The 20549-nt window shown below is 40.4% G+C and overlaps 2 protein-coding genes and 1 pseudogene across 3 annotated transcripts; 2 read left to right on the top strand and 1 right to left on the bottom strand.

Moving 5' to 3' along the window:
• The first annotated feature begins 54 nt into the window (after nt 1–54).
• On the top strand, nt 55–1454 carry LOC149382755 (3-ketoacyl-CoA synthase 15 pseudogene; annotated as a pseudogene).
• Nucleotides 1455–1519: 65 nt separating this feature from the next.
• LOC149382754 (SH3 domain-containing protein) lies at nt 1520–8611 on the bottom strand. Its single transcript, XM_089628781.1, has 23 exons — nt 8540–8611; nt 7851–8466; nt 7155–7324; nt 6993–7093; nt 6818–6912; nt 6699–6719; nt 6459–6554; nt 6262–6382; nt 5997–6140; nt 5680–5870; nt 5304–5575; nt 4763–4864; nt 4306–4482; nt 4036–4224; nt 3623–3864; nt 3399–3545; nt 2961–3180; nt 2747–2875; nt 2521–2634; nt 2305–2382; nt 2038–2226; nt 1891–1950; nt 1520–1817 (listed from the first exon to the last, which is right to left on the bottom strand). The coding sequence occupies exons 1-23, from the start codon at nt 8543–8545 to the stop codon at nt 1743–1745; spliced, it is 3555 nt and encodes a 1184-aa protein (XP_089484907.1). The 5' UTR covers nt 8546–8611; the 3' UTR covers nt 1520–1742.
• A 4501-nt stretch (nt 8612–13112) lies between these two features.
• Nucleotides 13113–19619, top strand: LOC149382753 (uncharacterized). 2 transcript variants are annotated; one of them, XM_089628095.1, is made up of 25 exons: nt 13113–13287; nt 13371–13482; nt 13552–13611; nt 13692–13793; nt 13870–13996; nt 14224–14322; nt 14389–14541; nt 14616–14655; nt 14750–14807; nt 14990–15072; nt 15146–15244; nt 15376–15491; nt 15570–15688; nt 16210–16280; nt 16446–16551; nt 16727–16866; nt 16970–17134; nt 17420–17523; nt 17602–17777; nt 18116–18305; nt 18407–18506; nt 18576–18744; nt 18840–18922; nt 19009–19085; nt 19171–19619. In XM_089628095.1, the coding sequence occupies exons 1-25, from the start codon at nt 13186–13188 to the stop codon at nt 19343–19345; spliced, it is 2826 nt and encodes a 941-aa protein (XP_089484221.1). In that variant the 5' UTR covers nt 13113–13185; the 3' UTR covers nt 19346–19619. The 2 variants fall into 2 exon arrangements, with proteins under 2 accessions (XP_089484221.1, XP_089484220.1); XM_089628094.1 differs by having other exon boundaries at nt 14963–15072.
• Nucleotides 19620–20549: the final 930 nt, after the last annotated feature.

The raw sequence follows: 20549 nt of genomic DNA, 5'->3' as shown, positions 1-20549 counted from the left end.
CGCCTCATGCAAAACAGCATGCAAACTAACCCTCTCCCCATGTATATATATAGAGAGAGAGCGTAGACACACAAAGAGACTCGTATTGAATTACACACAATGAAGGATTCAGATAATGGGGAATCAAAGTTGGCAAAGAAGGTGGTGAGTTGGTGGTTGGTTTGGGTGTTGTTGGGAGCCGTATTGGCGCACCACCACTTGCTGTCGTGGTCAAAGGGAGACTTGGCGTTGGGGGCGGCGCTGCTGGCAGTGATTGCGATCCTCTACCTGGACGCTACGCCGCGACCCACTTACCTGCTGGACTTTGCCTGCTATCGGCCGCCCGACCACGACAAGATCTCGAAAGCGGAGTTTGTGGACCTCGCTCGGCGCTCCGGAAGCTTCCCCGAGTCGGCGGTGGAGTTCCAGGAGGCGGTGCTGCGCGGCAGTGGCATCGGGGACGAGAGCTACGTGCCGCGGGTGGTGTTCCGGCGCGGGCACGCGATCGGGCTGAGGGAGGGGAGGGAGGAGGCGGCGGCGGCCATGTGCGGGGCGGTGGACGCGGTGCTGGCGGCCACGGGGGTGGGGCCCGCGCAGGTGGGGGTGCTGGTGGTGAACTGCGGGGTGCTGAACACGACGCCCTCGCTGGCGGCCATGCTCATCAACCGCTACAAGCTGGGGCGCAGCGTGCAGAGCTTCAACCTCGGGGGGATGGGGTGCTCCGCGGGGGTGGTGGCCGTCGAGGTGGCCGCCGACCTCCTCCGAGTGCACAGCGAGGCCACCTACGCCCTCGTCGTCAGCACCGAGGCCGTCACCTTCACCTGGTACAAGGGCCCCGACCCCGACAAGCTCCTCCCCAACTGCTTTCTGCGCAGCGGGGCCGCCGCCGTGCTGCTCTCGGGGGCGCGCCGCCACCGCTGGCGGGCCAAGTACCGCCTCCGCGCCCTCCACAGGGCCATCACCGCCCCCGGCAGCGAGATCCGCATGGCGGAGGACGGGGCGGGGACCATGGGGGTGTCGGTGGGCCCGGGGGTGGTGGAGGCCGTGCTGGCGGGGATCCCCAAGGAGCCGCCGCGGTGCGACCACGTGTGCGTGTCGGCCATGGGGAAGCAGGTGCTGGACGCGGTGCAGGAGAAACTCGGGCTTTGCGAGGCCCAAATGGAGCCGTCGAGGAAGACCCTCGAGCGCTTCGGGAACACGTCCAGCAGCAGCATATGGTACGAACTCGCCTACTTGGAGCGGCATAACAGGGTCAAGACCGGCCACCGCATTTGGCAGATCGCGTTCGGGTCCGGAATCAAGTGCAACACCATGCTCTGGGAGGCTCTCAGGAATACCAAACCACCGCCAACTCAGTCTCCTTCTCCTTGGGATCCCTGAATTTTTCCCGTCTCTAATTCGACTATTTATGTATGTATCACAAATTTAAACTAAAGCTTTATCGCCTGTACTTCAAAACATTCTAACGGACCAGTTTATTGCCTCACATCAAGTATTTATATTTTATATATTAATTCTGGCAGAAAAAAGTTATGCTTCGACTGTAAAGAATGGGGTAATTTCTTTTAATAGAAAGAAATAAAAACACACTGAGGTTACAAGTTAATGTACCAGGGATGTGCTTTCACCACAAAATGAAACGTCAAAATCAAAGACCGGATCGGAACAAAAATATGAACAAAATAATACACACATCAAGGCCGCTGATACTTGTGCTCTAACTCATGTGTTCTATAGGCGTGAGAAACAAATGCAATTATCACTCAAGATTGATTAACATACAACACCGGAACAAGGCCAGCCATCTTGCCATCTCTTCCTGGCCGTTTCTTCTTCACCTGAAATATAAATTTATATATTATTAACAGTGTTCGAGCGTGATAGAACAAAATAGGACTTTTTGTCACTTACGTAGAACCACCCATCTACTTCGTATTCTATATCAACTTCTTCTCCTGCTGTCAAATTTAACTGCATAGAGTGGAATATGTGTTAATTTTGTAACCAATACACGCCTGAATTGTCCATCTTTCCAATGCTAAACAGCTTAAATATTACCTCGTCATCGCCACCGGCAGTGAAGTCATAGAGCGCAGTTCCTTGTTGTGGATTTGCGCTCGCAGAAGATGTGCGCTCATCTTCTTGAGACCCGAAACTTTGGGATCCTCGTGAACCTAAACGGTTCTCATATGATGACTCGAACTTTTGCCTAACTGGTGAAGAGTACGGCGGAGGCTCTTCTCTTATCTGCACAAACATTCACGAGTTTCCGAATGATGATATTTCTTTTCCGTTTTATGATAGACTCTTCCAAACAAAACCTACCGGAGAAGTAGCTCGACCCTCATATATCGAGGGACCACTTGTCGATGGATTGCTGAATCTGCTACCACCTGATCTCTCCTGTTACACATTATATTTTAGCTGAATTTAGATGATGTTCAAACCTACACCAAACCGAGTAATTATCTGACTCCTAACACTAGCGGGAAAAAATATAAGTCAAAAGTGATCATAGATCAGTGAGTTCATTGTATGTACCGGGCGAGAGCTGAACAGGGAAGGGTAGTTCATTCCACCAAAGTGGGATGATATTGAAGTTTCGACAGAGCCCGTGGAGTCAGGAGACGATGACCCACCTGACCTTGCATCTTCCTGCAAATCAAACAGATACACAACTAGTAAGCGATGAAGAGCTTCCCACAGTTTAGTTGTCGGTCAATTTATCAACTAAATTTCAACGTTCAAATTGAGTATAAGTGCATACCTCTATTTCTGTAGTCTCTAAAAGTGTCTTTGCCCACAAATCATCGTAACTAACCGAAGGTCTAGATATGATATTCTCGTCGTCAACATCCGGAGCATCGGTTCCAGCCCCGGCCAGAAATTCATTAACCTAAAATCAAATTTTGGAGTAAATTAAGATGATACAGATGTGCATAATATATATGAAGCTCAATATTGAATGATGAAATCTCTACCCTGCTCATGGCTGGAGCATTGTTTCCAAACAATCCATCGTCGCCAAGACCAGTTGCCCATGCATTTACTAGGTCATCATCAAGTGCATCAGATTTGGTTGGTGCTGGTTTAGTAGATTCATATATGAGATCAGAAATTCCAGTCGCAAAAGCTGGATCATTCAAACCAGTTGATGCACTAATGTTGTGCTTCGAGCGATAGATGTCAATCAGTTTTCCACTGAAGAAACAAACAACAGAAATCAGCATCGGAACAGAAATCTATGCAGAGACAAATTAGTAATCCTGAAACAACAGCAGTGCATACACCTGCAAGACACTAGTAGTATTGAGATGTTAAAGCATCATATTGGACTTGCACGAATTTGCTTCTACAAGAAATAAGAATTATCGACTTATGGGACTCATACACGTACATAGTGTAGATTTATTTTTTACCTTATTGGCCCCAGAGGTAGATACTTTGCTCTTGGAACGAAGCAAAACAGTGAAACAAGATCAAGCAGCCTTTCATGGGTCTCATATAGCTTCTTAAGTTCGTCATCGGTCCACTCCTTTTTTGCATTGTCGTGATAGCGAATGTCCCTGATTATCCACACAGTCAAAGGGGTGGTACAGCAGCAAGACATGAGAAAGAAAGAGACAGCGACTCGGGTACTTACTTTATCAAATCGTCTTGTGCTCTGTACATTTCATCAAGCACCTTAATCATAGGAGTGATCAAAACTCCAAGGCCAGTTCCGCTGGCCCCTTGATCTTCCCCATTACTGAGATGCATCTCGGATAGTTGAGACTGGACACCACCCTGAGCTAACGTGTGTAAGAACTCATAGATCTGTAGCCTATAAGGCTCGCCGGACCTAACTGCTATGGTCGTAAGAGCTTGAGCAGCAATAATGCGAACCTGGTTAGTCACATACACAGAGAAGGTGTAAGCGCAACTTTGGAAGGAAGAGAAGACATGGAGAAACAAACTTGATGGGTTTATACTAAAAACAAGGTCAATGGGGGCGGAAATCCTTGGAGAATAAAGGAAGAGGTAGTAAGAGACGGTGAAGGCAAAAGAGCTGTGTACCTCCCAGCTGCCACTGAATGCACACCTTTGGAGGCGAGTCAATGCACCAGCAAGAGTAGGGTTGCGAGAACTAGCAGCAGCGACCATCTTATCAGCATCTAGCATCATGAGTGCAGTGCCCGGAGGAGTTGCCGACTCCCAAGCATACTCAGAAGCAGCGTAGTTTGCATTTTCTCCCAAAAACCATACCTGTGGGGTACATCAGAATACTCTGCATCAGACTTAATAACAAGTCCGGAAGCAGGATACACAAGACGCGTATATGCTTACTGCTGCTTGAACTAGTCTCTGTAAGGCCAGCGCTGACTTTGGATCTGAAGCCGAGACTTTATCTACGGATGTCAACCCCAGCATCGACCCGGGCTGTGGCGGTGGAAGATCAAGAACTATGGTCACAGCCTCTAAAGCCGTGTGTTTTCCCTCAGGGCCAGCTCCAACGAGGCATGTCTAAAACATCAATCATATTGAACATCTACGTTATAAAAAGCAGAGGAGGTAAAACAATAGACCGCAAAGCACTGAATATACATACACATTTTTTTTTAGTGAAGGAACAAATAGAAAGTATTAGAAACAATTCTTTGATAGTTCGCCAGGTGGAGGGACAGAAAAATTATGCATTAATTCGGTACACCATAAGCAGGATGATTACAATTACTTGATATCAGATAGAAGAGAATATACTTTAACTTTATTACTTATTATCATGAGATGGAACAAAACCTACCTTCCATAGTAGTTGCAGCACATCAGCATCAATCTTCCCAGGAACTTTAGTCGCAAAGATCCTTGCAATTTCAAGAAGCGTAACTGCCATGTCTGGGGTCGCCTATTATTGTGTACCAAATTATTGAAAACTAAAAAAAAATATTGGACAGCAAAATAATAATTTATTTACTTTGAAAGGGAAGAAAATGAATGAACTTGTAATATTTGACAAAGTCAAGCTCGATTCCCCAAAATTGCATGCCCATAATTCAATAATTACAACCACACCACACAATAGTGAACAATACTAAACAGCTACACACAGTTGAAATAATGAATGGCCACATGACATAAGTGCCTCATCTTGAGGAAACACATAAGCAACAGAAAGACAGTCCCCGATATGTCACATATGCAAATTAATATCATAAACTAGCATATTAGGAACCCAAAAGAAGATATTTGGGTTAAGTGTCAAATAGCGAAAATGACTAAATGAGCTTAATGTGTAGCATTTCAGTAAGAATGTGAGTAAAAGGCATTGTAATTTCATATCATACCTTAAAACGAGCATGTAAAGTAAGTAAAACATCATTGAGGAGTGTGGCTGGCCAAGCTGGATCGGAGAGTTCTGATGCAATAATGGATTTCAGTTCATCAAATGAATCGTGAGGGCTTTGCATCCAGATCAGAGCTTTAATAACCATTGCTCGAACGTACACACATTCACATGCAACAGTTGTTCGCACTACTTCCATCAACGAAGCTAACAAACTTGCAATTGTATCTTTGCCACCACTTCCACCAGAAAAAGAAGCGCTCCGACGACCACCTATAGGATTCAGATAATTGTGAACCCTCACAACATTTGATCCAGTGATGCTAATCATCAAAAGATAATACAAGATTTGCATGGAGTACTGGAGAGAGAATTACTAGCAGAAAGCGAATTTTCAACAGCATCTGAATCCTCATGTGCCTCCGAGAAAGCATTAAGATGCACGCCTTCATCAATGTCCTGTATGCCTAAGGCAAATGCAGCAGCGCGACTTTTCCCCATCTCCTGCACAACTCTTGATGCTGCATGAAGTACTGGCCTAGAGAAGCTACGGAAAGAACTTTCCAGCCTGGATATATAAATTTAAAAGAGACGGGATGGTTCACATAACTAATAAATGCAATCGAGCAAAACGGTAAATCCCGAACTTGGATAGAGCCTCTAATAGTAAGTGGTTGAGAGCGAGCTCTTTCACCTTCTCATTACAAGTTTTATAAGAGGTTGTGGACGCCTCGTCTTTTGAGCTTTGTCTTTGGGGGCTTCCTTCAGAGAGGGAGCTTCTGGCAATTTGAGAATCTCTCTTGTTAACCGATACCACCCAGCAGCTCTCTCTTCAGTCCTACATTGGTGGTTTGATAGAGCAGATGACGTGTCTTATATTCCATAATACTAATTGGAAAATAGAATTTGTGAAAAGGGATGGTGAAAAACAGCAAGCAATGAACACATTGGAAAAACACCTCTCTGCATTGTCGTTCTTTCCCAGCACGCAAAAGATCGCCTCAAAACATACTCTTTCGCTAGGATCCAGGAGGAGTTGATACAGCACAGAGTTAAACTGAGATTTAATATCAGGCCTCTCTGCAAAAACAATATTTTGGCCTTAGTAATCCCTGGGAAAAGAGAGAATAGAACCCAAGAAATAAATTGAGATTACCATCTAGTGCTCGAGCTCGAGATATTGTATGGCATAATTTAGCTAACGCGACTCTTGCAAGAACATCGTGCAAATGCAGAACATCCTGCAGAGCCCCTGCCCACATAAGAACACCACGAGACTTGCATGTCAAGCCAATTAGCGTCGATAAAAAAAAATGGTTTTCAATTGGTCACATTCATGCTCATATACGTAAAATGTGCACATGAGAAAGAAGCTAGACAAACGGGACAAGCATACCTCCAGGCTGAGCAAGTTTTCCTGCATGATAATAAGGACGAGGTCAGACACTGATGATTAAAAGAAATGTATGCATTGTAACTACAACTATGTAAGTCGAAAGTATTCAGTCAAGTCACCTATGGCCATTGCAACAGCGTAGGTGTCTCTGGTAGCTAGTTCGGACAGAATCTCCAAAGAATGCCTCACAGCGACCGGGTCAGCAAATGAAACCCTGTGAACTCAAACATAAAGACAATTACTTTACTTCATAGAACACAAACTACTCAATGCTAGCAGCAGAGAGGTGGTTACCCCTGTGCAGCTCTATGTAGAAAGGCCGGGTTCCCGGGGTCGAGGGGAAGCCTTCTGAGAGCACTGAGGGCCGCATATTGCAAGTTGCTGCGGATCACAAACTGAAACAGAACGAAACATTACACACAATCACAATGGCATGAGAATGTAGTCACATTATACCTCCTTGTCGCCGCCTTTAGTCCCAAAGACGCCCTTCTTGCGTTTCTGCGGGGCATCGGCCACCTGATCGAGAATCCCGAACACAATTTCGTACAGTTTGGACAGAATGTCGGAATTGGAGGAGGGAGCGTATGTGAGAGCCTTGAGAGCTTGCAGTCTCCTTGCATGAACTGGTAAACGAACAATGAGTTACGGTTACACTTACATGGATATGTGCTATATACGAACTTACTTGGCAGCCTTACCGAGATCATCTCTTCAATGTACGTAAATGAAACTGAGCTTTGTTCACAGATTAGTCTCAGTGTCTATAATTATGTTTATTTTGCTTTCACATTTCCAATAGTAATCACAGTCATTACATAAACACATACACTTCTGAGCTATATATGAGCTTGACATCCTCACTGGGATCATACCAATACTCCTAACCAGCTGCCAACTCTAATAGAACTATTTATTATTGAAAAGTCATCACTAGAAATATCGGCATGAATTGGCATTTGCTATTGGAGAAACTAGAAATTCTATGAGTCAAAACTCATAATTAGGCTATTAATAAAAAAAAAAAAAAAAACACTTGATCTAAGTCTAACACAAGCTAATTTTTTCATTTTTAATCATCTAAACCGGAATTGTACAAGCAATCGGAAGAAAATAAGCAAGAGTGGGCGGTGGAAGCAGATCAAGACTTACAGTCGATTTGAGCGTTGTTTGCCTCGTCCGTGAGCTGAGCGACGATCCTGGGGACGACGTCGGCGCGGGTGACGCCGCCGACGGCGTCGATGTCGGCGAGGGCGTCCCAGTTGGGGGTGGGAATGCCGCCGTGGGAGCCGGTGGAGTCGGAGAGGATTCTGGCGAGGTAGTAATAGACGTATCGGAGGACGGTGCGGTCGTCGCACTGCTGGTGGAGCATCAGGAGCGACGGAGCCAGAGACGGATCGACGGAGTTGTAGACGGCGAGCTTCGGGAACACGTGGTTCAGCAGCTGCCTCTGCGAGCTCTTCTGGTCCGACGCCGCCGCCAGCTCGTGGATGCTCCGAGCTAGCTGCGAGTACGACACCGCTTTCTTCTTCTCCCTCCCTCCGCTCTTAATGTTCATGTTCAGGTTCAGGTTCGGCATCCGAACCACCGCGGCTTTCGCGGCCGAGATCGTGTCGTTCTGGATCTGAAGCAGAGACGCTCTCTTCGACCTCTTCTCTCCTCCGCCCCCGACCGTCGAAGAAGAAGAAGAAAAAGACGATGACGACGCCGCGGCGGCCGTGGAGGGGTCCGCCGTGATCAGATCCATCAGCGTCGTCCCCGAGGAATCCTGTTTGTTCATTTTCCGTCACAATTCTGTTTTACGATTGAAATGGTAGTTCGAGATTTAAGAAAACACTTACCGCCATGGCGCAAAATGTCCGATCGGAGAACGAGAGAGATTGAGACAGAGACTAACTAAATTTATTTCAGTAAATTTACAGGCAAAGCAAACAAGAAAATAAAAATAATTAAATAATAAAAAATTTAAAAATAAACATATCTGGAGCACCCAAGAAAGAGTTTTTTTTAAAAAAAAAAAAAGTTTAATTTCATTTTAACTTATGTCTAATCTTTCGTTAGATTATGTGTTATATGATCGCACGTAGGTTAAAATATGGTGATTAAATTTTATTTTTTGGAAGTTTGAGACTATTTGCGGTGAAGTTTTAGGTCAATCCACAATGTTAACGCCGATTGTATATTAACACTTAGAACATCACGGAGTTTGATTCATGCGTATAATGAGATGACTCATGAATTAAAATGGTAGTGAAATCTCTAATTTGTTGTCTTTGTCTAGTCGAAAAGTGGTTTTCAACTTCTCGTCGAAAAGTAGTTTTCAACTCCTCGTCGAATGAGAAAGTTAGAGAGATTTATGAGCTAAAAGGGCTTAGAGGGATTTTTTCCGAATCACGCTCCGACGTTCAATATTAGTTCATGGAGCTAAGTAAGGTGAGGAATCTAAATCTCATCTTGAGAATATATAAAGAAGATATATTTATAACTAAAAAAAGAATAAGATGTGAGAGAGACAATTTTTTTCCTAGTTGAAAAAACTTTAACTTCAAACTTATGAGGGAAATAGGCATTTTTAGGAATATTGAAACTTGAAGGGCTTGGTGAACTTGAGTGACTTTGGCACGGACTAAGGCCATAGTGGTCGAAGATCTCTTTGACGTGGACTAGAACTAGAAGACCGTGGATCTGTTTGCCACGGACTAGAACGATAAGGCCTTGAACTTTCTTGACGTATAAGTTTAGCCTTGCGCCTTTTTCTAAGATTTTAGCGAAGTCTTGAGAGGACCTCGCGTTGGTTAGTGATTTTGTTTATAGGCGTTGATTTTGGGACCCTTTTTTAGAGGGAATGTCAATTTTCCTAATAAACAATAGTTTACATGTAGGAAACTATTGAATACAAAGTGTTCGGATTTTAATCGGATTGTTTCAAAATTTTGAACGATCCGAATTTTTTTTGTTCTGGAGGGAGAGATCCAAAAATTTTAAAATTCTTAAATCTAAGTTTAACAATGAGCAATTATGCTAGTAGCCTAATAGGTTATCCTCTTTTTTAAAAGAGAAATTTCATTTTGTATACTTCAAAAGTGAATAAATATCAAGGCTAGACCCACTAATTCAAAAATAACAAAAATTGGATTTTTGACCCAATTTCAGACAAAAATGTTCTTTCAGTCCATTTAACCATATTTCTCTCATTCTCTCTAATGTTCTCATTTCCTCCATTCTCTCTTTATCTCTACCCTCAAATCCTCTCTCTATTTGGTGGAATTCGCTGTAAAATGGGTAAGTTCACTTCTGTAATAATTTTATATCGATTTAGTGATATGTTTTGAGGGAAATTAAAAAAAAATAAAAAAATAAAAAAGATCTAAGAAAAAAAATTATGAAATTCTCATTATTTCCGATGAGATCCGATAGTTTAGGATGAAATTTAACTATTATTTATTATGAAAATCATGTTGAAATAGGAAAAAAAATTAAGAAATTTTCCAATGGGATCCAATGGGTTCCGATGGATAAGATGATTTGCGATGGTATCCGATGAATTAAGATGAGGTCCGATGAACTCCGAATTGTTGATTCCGTTTTCTTTCCGTTTCATTAAAGCCTAAGAACTGCTGCCTTGATCCATTGCCAATGAGTGTACTAATTACATTACTTGATTACCGGGTATTAACTCAAGAGAATATGCTCTGACGTGGGGCTTAGTAACCCATATGATGAATGATTTACTGATTTTAGTGAATTTTTGGCGTTTTTACAGTGTTTTTCTTGTTTAACGATACGTGGAAGAAAGAAGAACACTTATGGGTGTTCAGTAATGCAATTACATTTGCTATTGATGTTTCGAAATGCATAACCTACAATGAGTTAGTTGATAAGGTATATGATACGATCGGTGTAGGCAGATTCACGTTTGACTTAAAACTTGAAGTCTCATACGCAACAAGTACGATTCTGATGGCTCCTATTGTTTTGAGGAACGATGCCAACGTCTTGAATTATATGAAGCACAAGAATCGTAAGAGAGTTCCACTTTGTGTAAGCTTGGTATTGTAAAAAATCATAGCGTCAAGTGCATATCAAGCATTAGCTAAATGGAAAATGTGATGATAGAATAATTGCCTCGCTTTGAGCCAAACAAGAGACTGAATAATCTTATTATCAACGACCGACACAATGTTCCTATCATCAACAACGGACACAATAGTGGCGAAGATGACTTGCATAAGGGTGACGAAGATAATGTGTACAAGGGTGATGAAGACGAAGTGTACATGAGTGAAAGAGATGATTACCACAACAGTGACACATGTGATGAAGTAAACAGTGACAAATGTGATGAACACAACAATGACGGAGATGATGGACACATCAGTGACAAAGGTGATGGACACAATAAGGACATAAGTGAAGAATGTGAAGAATTCGCGAACCTCGAAGAATATGAAGATTTTGTGGGTAATTTATGGTACTATCGGGACACTGTTAACTGTCATGTGAGCCTCCTAGAATAGAATCACCAATGGAGTGTGTGCATTACTCATGGAAAGCGTCCGAGTTCACAGATGATGATGTTGTCAAGGAAGAATCAAGTCAATGTCCAAGTCAACATCCAACTTCTTCCACATGTAATATAAATGAGATATACTTAAATTTGCAAATGAAATAAGTTACGTTATTAAAATTTGAACTATTGAATGTAACATGTAAGCTCATAAGATATATATATATATATATATATATATATATATATATATATATATATTGGGAAAGAGTTTGAGATCAAGAAACAATCGAACAAAGAGATCCACCTCTACGCTCTAAAAAATAATTTTGAATTTAGAGTGAAATCTTCTTCGTAAAAAGATTGTATATGCCGACGTAAATAATGTTGCATAATTATTAATATAACAAATAAATTAGTTTCAAACACACACATAATAAATTTAAACTCCAAATTCAAGTCTCCAACACACGTAATAATTTCACATATCATAAAAGAAACATAAACAAAAGGTCTAAAACACTTAATATAGGTTAAAAAACAAAGATAAGTTCAAAACACATATTAAGTTCATCATAGATAAAAAGACACAATAGTAGGTTGACTCAATAGTAAGTTCAAAACACATATTCTAACTTTGAAATCTAAGTCTCAAATATAAAATAAATTTGGATTCTATTAAAAAATAAATTGAGAAAAACATATGTGAACCACACAACATAAATACACATCTTTCATTCAGCAAGACTTTTCCAAAAAAAATTAAAACGATTCGATTTCATCACAAACTTAAACTGTCGGCACAAAACAGTGGGAATAATACGGGAATTTTGGCGACATTCCCAAGAAATGACGAAAATATTGTTGATTTTGCACAGTCGAAATAATGAGGGCACGGTCGAAATTCCTGGGAATGCCGACGAAAAAAATACGCGAAACGACAAATGTTCATTTTTGTGCCGGAATCCCAAAAATAACAAAATTTCCACGTAATTTTCCCGAAATACCCCGAAATTTTAAACATTGGGTATATCATATGCAAAAATTATATGTGCACATGGAAGCTAAGAGGTGTTGTGCAGTGATCTGATATGTGGCAGATTACATCTTACGAGAATAAACACTCTTACTCGCGTGTGGTTTGAACAGAGAGTCATCGATGAGCTGCTCCATGGGTCATTGTGGACATTTTAAAGATAACTATACTATTAGCTCTATGGTTGAGTATTCGGCGCATAACGTAAGAGATGAAGTCAATGCAAGATGGAGTGTTAGCATATCGTACCTGAAGGCTTGGAGATCCAGAGAGAAAGTTATTGTGTACGTGAGTGGTACATCATAACAATCTTATCAGAAGTTACGGTCTTGACTATACATGTTGCAACAAAAGAATCATGGACTTTGATTATCTTTCACAAATTCAAGTACGTTTTCTTTTTTATTGGGGCGTACTGTAAAAGATTCAACTCATATCGGCTGGTCATATCATTGGACGGTGCATTTTTAAGACAAAATATGGTGGACAATTGCTATGCGCAATTGCAATGGATGAAAATTCACAGTTATATCCACTTGAATTTGGGGTTGTAGACAATGAGTGTCATGCTTTGTGGATTTAGTTTTTGAGGAAGTTGAGAAAAGTTATCGATGAAGACATATCAGATTTGACGTTTATATCCGATCAACATATTAACATCATATACGGTGTCAAAGTTATATTCTTTGATATCTCTCACGGAGCATACTATCATTATTTACAAACTGAATGTCCAACAGCTCAAGAGTCAAGAATGATCATTTGCCGCATTGAACTCCACGACAATTTTTTTATTACCATTTATCATTTTGTTTTGCTCAAAATTATTTTATCATTTTTCATCTTTATTTTAAGTAAATTTATTAGACAAACAAAGCAAGGACTAGAGAGTCCACTTCAATTGGGAAAAAAAAAGGAAAGAAGAGCGAGAGTGAAATGTTTGTATGAGAGGGAGAGCAAAAATGGAAGCCGAGAGTGAGAGAAGAGCAACGTCGTCTCGGAAGATGACTTCATATCTTCTTCATCTTGTCTTCGTCGTTTTACTGGTCCGCTCTGTTCTGGTTTAGTCTGCGATAACTGTACGAGTCTTTGTTTTGTTTGTGTGTTAATTACAAATGTGTCCTCACAGGCATTTCCGAGGTTCTCCGATGCGGCGAGTTCATCCTCGTCGTCAGTGTTCTCTCTGTTCAACCTCCGAGAGAGGAGCCGATTCTGGAGCGATTCCGTCATCCGCGGCCGAGGTGATTGAATCACTAACCTCTCTGATTCTCTTTAGTCTCTCCGATTCCTAACTCCATCGTCCGTATCAGATTTCGATGACTTGCAATCTTCACTCCCCGCTGGTCGCCTTCTCAATTACACCAAAGCTGGTACGACTCTCTCTCTCTCTCTCTCTCTCTCTCTCTCTTATATTACAGTTACGAGCCCTAAATCCTCGCTGTTTCATCAGGGAACATCGCCAGTTATCTCAACCTTCTCGAAATTGATTCGATGTACCTTCCAGTTCCAATCAATTTCATCTTTGTAGGCTTCGAAGGCAAAGGAAACCAAGGTAATGTTGTGTAATTTAGTGCAATGCAATATAATGTCTATGAGGATTGTTCTGACGCTGTTGTGTGCTTGTTCAGAATTTAAGCTTGAATCCGATGAACTCGAGCGATGGTTTACCAAAATTGACCACGTCTTTGAACACACTCGGGTTCCATTGCACAAACACCGCCACCATCACCCTGCTCCCAGTCACGTAAATTACAAGTACGTAACACGCAGAGCCGGAGGCTTGATGAGGGAGGGCTAATTTGAAAATGAAATCTCAGGAGGGGCTAATATGAAATTAACTGTGTAAACTAAGAAATTAATTAAACAAGCAAAAATGAAAAACAATATTTGATGGGGGGCTGGTAACAACACGGTCTTTGCTTTCAAATGTTAGTGTTCTTCCATTGACCGCGCCTTTTCTTATTTTTATTTTTTGTGTGAAGCTTTTCTGTTCATGCCATAGTCATGGGAGAAAAGGTCGGTTCTGTGTTTGAGCGTGCGTTGAGTGTCTTGGCCCGCCCCGAGAATGTCTCTGCAGACAAGTAAGTCACCTGATTTGTTACATTTTTGGGGTTCACAAATGAATTATTGTCGCTTGCTTTATTCAGGGATGACAACGAGGGTGCTGTTTCGCAAGTTGATCTGGATGTTATGGATGTTCTCTTCACCGGCCTTGTTGACTATCTTCGACTTGAAAACGCATATAACATTTTCATTTTGAATCCCAAGCGCCCAAACAAAGTACCGAAATACGGATACAGGTGCGTTTTGTTTCTGTTTTCCGTGTCATTTTTTTGTTGTCTTCACTTATTAACTGATTCGGAATGGTGTGCAGAAGAGGTTTGTCGGAATCAGAAATTGAATTTCTCAAACAGGCATGTCTTTCTAATAAGTTCTCTCTGTCTCTTATTACATGTTTAGTTTCCTGTGATTCCTCTGTATTTTCCTAACAGTCTCTGTCGTGTATAGAACAAGAGTTTGCAAACAACGATTCTCCAGTCAAGAAGTACTCCACAAACAGTATTTGGTATTATCTCCTTACAAGCTATTCTTTGTGTTAGCATTTACTGATTGAATTCCTCTTCTTTTTTCCTGTAAGAGATCTATATCATGTCCAGAACTCTTTTCTCACTTTATTTTCCTTTCATTTTCATGGTGTTATATCATTTTCTAATTGGAGAGTTCTACATGGAAAATTATTACATACAGCGCTGGAAAAGATCAAGAAACCGTTGTATGAAAAGCATCCTGGGTTAGAGTTTGCCTTTAGAATAACCGAAGACAGTGAAACAGTAAGCTTTTTCTTATCTTACGTCTTAGCATATGGAAATTATTGACTGTTCTGTTATCTCAAATTGTTACCAGGAAGGGTGGTACAATATGTGCCAGGATGGACTGAATGAAATTGAGAAGTCAAGTCACGGAAAGGATACCGCTGCTATCATTCAGAGCAAAGTTTTGCAAGTATACTTCACTTTAATATGTTGATAGATTTTATAGAACGAATGCTAATCTGATTCTGAAAGAGTATTTAATACTTTCATCTCTCTTTTCTTCTTCTTCTTCTTCTTTTTTTTTTTCTTTTTTTTTTTAAGTTATTGAAAGGAAAAAGCGAAGACTTGAATCTTCTTTATAAAAAGGAGTTGAAATCCGGAGAGTTTAGTAATGTTCAAGCGGAATGTCTTACAGATACATGGATTGGAAAGGAAAGGTAAAAAACTGGGTCAATTGTAACACACAGGAATGTACACGACTTGACAATGCTTGAATAATGCATGTTCTAAATCAGGTGGGCCTTTATTGATTTGAGTGCCGGGCCTTTCTCTTGGGGGCCCGCTGTTGGTGGAGAAGGTGTACGCACGGAACTGGGTTTACCCAACATACAAAAAACAACTGGTGCAGTTCCAGGTACACACACACACACACACACACACACACACACACACACACACATATATATATATATATATTTTTTTTTACATTTGTTCGGATCCAACTGAGTTCACCGACTACAATGATATTCTGCTTTGGATGATAAAAACATGGCAATGTAATGCTGAATGCTTCAAATAAGCTTTTGGAGTCCCAATTTTTCACTTGCTATTTTTATTTTGTACCTGTGGTATCTAGCATAGGCTAATTGGTAATTCCACACCACCTCCAAAGTGGAGGTTGTGGGTTCAATCCCCACTAGCACCGAAGCTGCCTTCAAATTTTTTTTTTTTTTTTTTTTTGTACCAAATGCAATTATTTGTCGAATAATATGAGAATTGTTTTATATTTTTATGACATTTTGAGGTCATATTAGTTAATCTTTTCCTCCTCTTTTGACTTTCTTCAGGACTCAAGACCCATAAATTTTTTAGTGTGGGTGGAGGCCTTATCACTAAGCTAACCTTTCTTGTCTTGTGTTATCTTCTTTTACACAGAAATATCAGAAGATGAAGCTGAAAATCGCTTGCAAGATGCTATTCAAGAAAAGTTTGCTGTTTTTGGTGATGTATGTGCATGCGTTATTTTATTTTTATTATATAAAAAATTTCCTTTACTTTGTTGTCCAAAAATCAGTTATTAAATTACCGATAAAACCATGGAGGTGTGGAAAATCTTAGCCTTGCCTTTTAGAAGCTAATTTTGTTAATTGCCATTGATGTGAGCTGTGCAGAAAGATCATCAAGCCATTGATATTCTTCTAGCAGAGATAGATATATACGAACTCTTCACCTTCAAACATTGCAAAGGAAGAAAATCTAAGCTTGCTCTCTGTGAAGGTATAGCCCTTACATCTGAAGTTCTTCTGTCTTTTGATAATATATGATATACTGGTAGTTTCTTTTCGGGGAAGGGGAAAAAAAAAGAGATCGATCAATCATTTCATTAAGATTGCGCTGTTTGTGATGTCATTTACCTTGAGCTTATTCTAATGACAACTTCATCTTTGTTTAGAACTTGACGAAAGAATGCGAGACTTGAAAAATGAGCTCCAGTCTTTTGAAGGTGAAGAATACGATGAAAATCATAAGAAAAAGGCCGTAGAAGCGTTAAAGCGAATGGAAAACTGGAATTTGTTCACTGATAATCACGAGGTACAGTACTTTGTTTGGATGTTCTCTAGTGTCCGATAATGTGTACGAGACTGTCTACATTCACCCAAGGGCTTGCTTTATACCACTTGTTTCTTTTTGTCAGGCCCAGGAACACCAGAATTACACTGTTGCTCGTGACACTTTTCTTGCACATTTAGGTGCAACATTGTGGAAATCTATGAGACACGTCATATCACCTTCCATTGCTGAAGGAGCATTTCACTACTATGAAAAGATATCTTTTCAGCTTTATTTTGTCACGCAGGAGGTATGCTACTAGTTAGAGAATTTTCAATGCAAAACGAAATTACTCCTTGTACCGAGTTTTCAACTTTAATCCCAAAAATACCGTGAAAAGTTTTTCTCTTTTGCTCTTCTATTTTTTTTAAGCTTTTTAATATTAAAAGTGTTGTACGGGTAAAATTGTCTAAACTATGAGTAAACATGCAGTTCTGGAAATTTGAAAATTAACCTGTATTTTTTTAATTCTTATCTTGAAAACCGGTATTCATGTCATTTTCCCATAAACTTATCATATTTTATATGCAAGCAGAAATACAGACGGCTTGACCAATTACCTGTTGACCTTGATGCTCTAAAGAATGGGCTTAAGTCGTTGTTGCTAGCTTCGCAGAAATTCTCATTTGATCCTCACATGTAAGCATTCCTGTTTATATACTTCAATCAATGTAGGCACTAAATGCAATGCTAAATAAATGTTGTGACACTTTCCAGGTTCCCTCTGTCCGAGGATCCTGCTTTGGCAATGGCATTTTCCGTGGCACGCCGAGCCGCTGCTGTCCCGCTGTTGCTTGTTAATGGAACTTACCGGAAGAATATTCACACTTATCTTGATTCTTCCATCCTTCAGTATCAACTACAAAGGCTGAACGAACATAGCTTGCTTAAAGGTTCTTGCTTTTTCATCCTTCCACTCTTTTCAGCTCAAGAATTTTTGGTCATTAACTCCTATCTTTTTTATGATACCGTCTTCTTTATTTTTGGGATTTATAATTAAAACGAGCGGTTTTGGATTTGAGTACAAACGCCTGGGTATTTTGGATTACATGCTCTAGAATATATCTTTCTAAGGTCGCACTTCACTACTATACCCTACAATTATTAGTAACTCCGCAACTCAAAAACCCTTGTTTGCACAATGGAGGGATGTGCTGTAATACCAGGGAGTGTGAAGTTTGGGAACATGGCTATTTTATGCTAACCAATTGTTTGCATGTCAACTCTGCAGGGGCACATGCCCAGAGCAGGTCAACACTTGAAGTTCCGATCTTTTGGTTTATTCACGGGGAGCCCTTGTTCGTCGATAAATATTATCAGGCAAAGGCGCTTTCAGACATGGTGGTGGTTGTACAGTCAGAGACAGCTTCTTGGGAAAGCCATCTACAGTGCAATGGGAAGTCCCTTTTGTGGGATCTAAGGTACATTTTTTTTTTGTATTCCGTCGAAATTTATGGTACTGCATTTCGTTTATGACTGTGAAGTGATCATTTTTGTCTTTACCATTCCATGGGTTTCTTAGGAGACCCATAAAAGCTGCAATGGCTGCTACTTCCGAACATTTGGCTGGACTCTTACCCTTGCATCTGGTATACAGTGAAGCCCACGAGAGTGCTATAGAGGTACGTATATTCATTTACCTGAATTTGTGGATTTGGATCTGTGGTGACTCAGCGTTCTCGTGCTGATAGGACTGGATGTGGTCGGTCGGATGCAATCCTTACTCAACGACTTCCCAAGGGTGGCACCTTTCGGCGTTTCAGTCCGATACCATATCTCGGAGTTATCTCATCACAGCTTTGGACGAGTCAATACGGATCGTCAATTCAGCCATTCATCTTCTAATCATGGAGCGCACATGTATCCTTGTTTTTCGAATGATTATCATGCTATTTCTTTGTTAAATATTTAAAACTCAATGATCAGCTGTTAGAGGCTTAACAGAGGTGGTTCAGCTGAAAAAACCTTCAAACTGTTCCACTCCCAGGAGCGTGAGCTTGTGAATAAGTACAATTATGTAGTTAGTCTATGGCGAAGAGTGAGTTTATGTTATTGGTTTCCCTTGCCATCAATTTGGCTGAAAGTGTTGGTCAAATTCCGATAAACATCTGGTTCCACTTGCAGATTTCAACTGTTACCGGAGAATTGCGCTACGGGGATGCTGCGAGGCTGCTAAATACCTTAGAGGACGCGTCTAGAAGGTTAGAGTTTTCATAATTTGCACTTGTTGGTGATATCTTTATTTTTTTGGTTGAATAATTAAGTGAAAAAGTTGGTAATTGGCAGATTTTATGAGCAAGCAAATGCAACGATAGCAAGTCTGCACCCGATCCACTGTACAAAAGTGAGAAAAGTTGAAGTGGTGTTCGACCTCACCACAATTCCTGCTTTTGCTGTTGTGTCGGCCATCGTGCTGTACAGCGTGCTCAGGCCCAGGCGAGCCAAGCCTAAAATCAATTGAACTGGTTTTCCCGATGCCAATGTAACATCATGTCATTGAGTTTTTTCAAGTATTGGTTATAACATGTCATCGTGCTGTACAGCGTGCTCAGGCCCAGGCGAGTTCCTTTAATTTTATGTCATTTGCACGGGAACATGGTATAGATTTTGTCTTTTCTTACCCTAGTGGCTAAAATACGAAGTTTTGTTATTTTTTTTAGGCAGTTCCCAAAATGAAAAACAATAGGGGTTAAACAAATGAAGACGAAAGAATGAGAAACTTGTTGAGTTTTTTAGCCATATTTGAATCCTCGACTATTTGAACACTTCGAAGTTGTCAAAATTGCTCGCTGCCGTTGTCTTGTCATTCGTCTTCTAGATTTTATTTATGTAATATTTGCAATACCAATGACTTTGTCAGGACCCGTTGGGGATCAGATCTAAAATGCCATACGCATTACCATATGGTAGTATTACTATTAATCGATCTCGTTCTTCTTCTTTGCTGAAAAGTGGCCTCCAGTTCTGTCTCACCTGTAAAACAAAGAAAGTGAGTCACAGACAAAAAGCGGGTAACGGGTAAAGTATAAACTTTTGTCTTGCTCGATTTGTAAAATTTAAACAAATAAACGAGCTCTGTTGTTGCAAATGAATTTTCAAGGAATTTATGGTCCAATGGATTTATCGAATTAATTTAAATTATGATAAGGTGGTGAGAAATCTCGGAAATAAATAAATAAAATCTCGAGTTGACTCGAGTATTAATTAATTTTTCGAAGTAACGTTCCGAAAATTAATTTATATAATAAATTCTCAATAATGAGAATTATTCCCGAGACACCTTAAATATATTTAAATTAATCGAAATTAAACGAGAAAATTCTTGTTTTGCATCATATAATTATAATCCATTTAACTATGGATTTAAATAAATAATTATATGCGTGGGACGTATTTGCAACAATAAAAATTGGTTGTGGTGGAATTTGGAGACCAAAAGAAGGTTTTTTGGGTGAGGGATTAAAGTGGAAATTTGGAGATTCTGTAAAATCTTATCCTGAATCTCATTGGTTACAATTAAACCTTATCTCCTTCATGCCATGAATGATATATTGCCAAGTCAAAACACGCAGCTAATCAGGAAGAAAGAAGGAAAATATATATATATATATATATATATATATATATATATATATTCGGCCATATTTCTTCATCATCGATCACCA

The sequence above is a fragment of the Urtica dioica genome, chromosome 10 (assembly GCF_054948205.1).
Source record: "Urtica dioica subsp. dioica isolate 48M chromosome 10, U.dioica_male_clone48M_v1_H2, whole genome shotgun sequence".
Taxonomy (NCBI): domain Eukaryota; kingdom Viridiplantae; phylum Streptophyta; class Magnoliopsida; order Rosales; family Urticaceae; genus Urtica; species Urtica dioica.
Note: the sequence above shows the minus strand (reverse complement) of the source record. Positions and strands in the feature narration are given on the sequence as shown.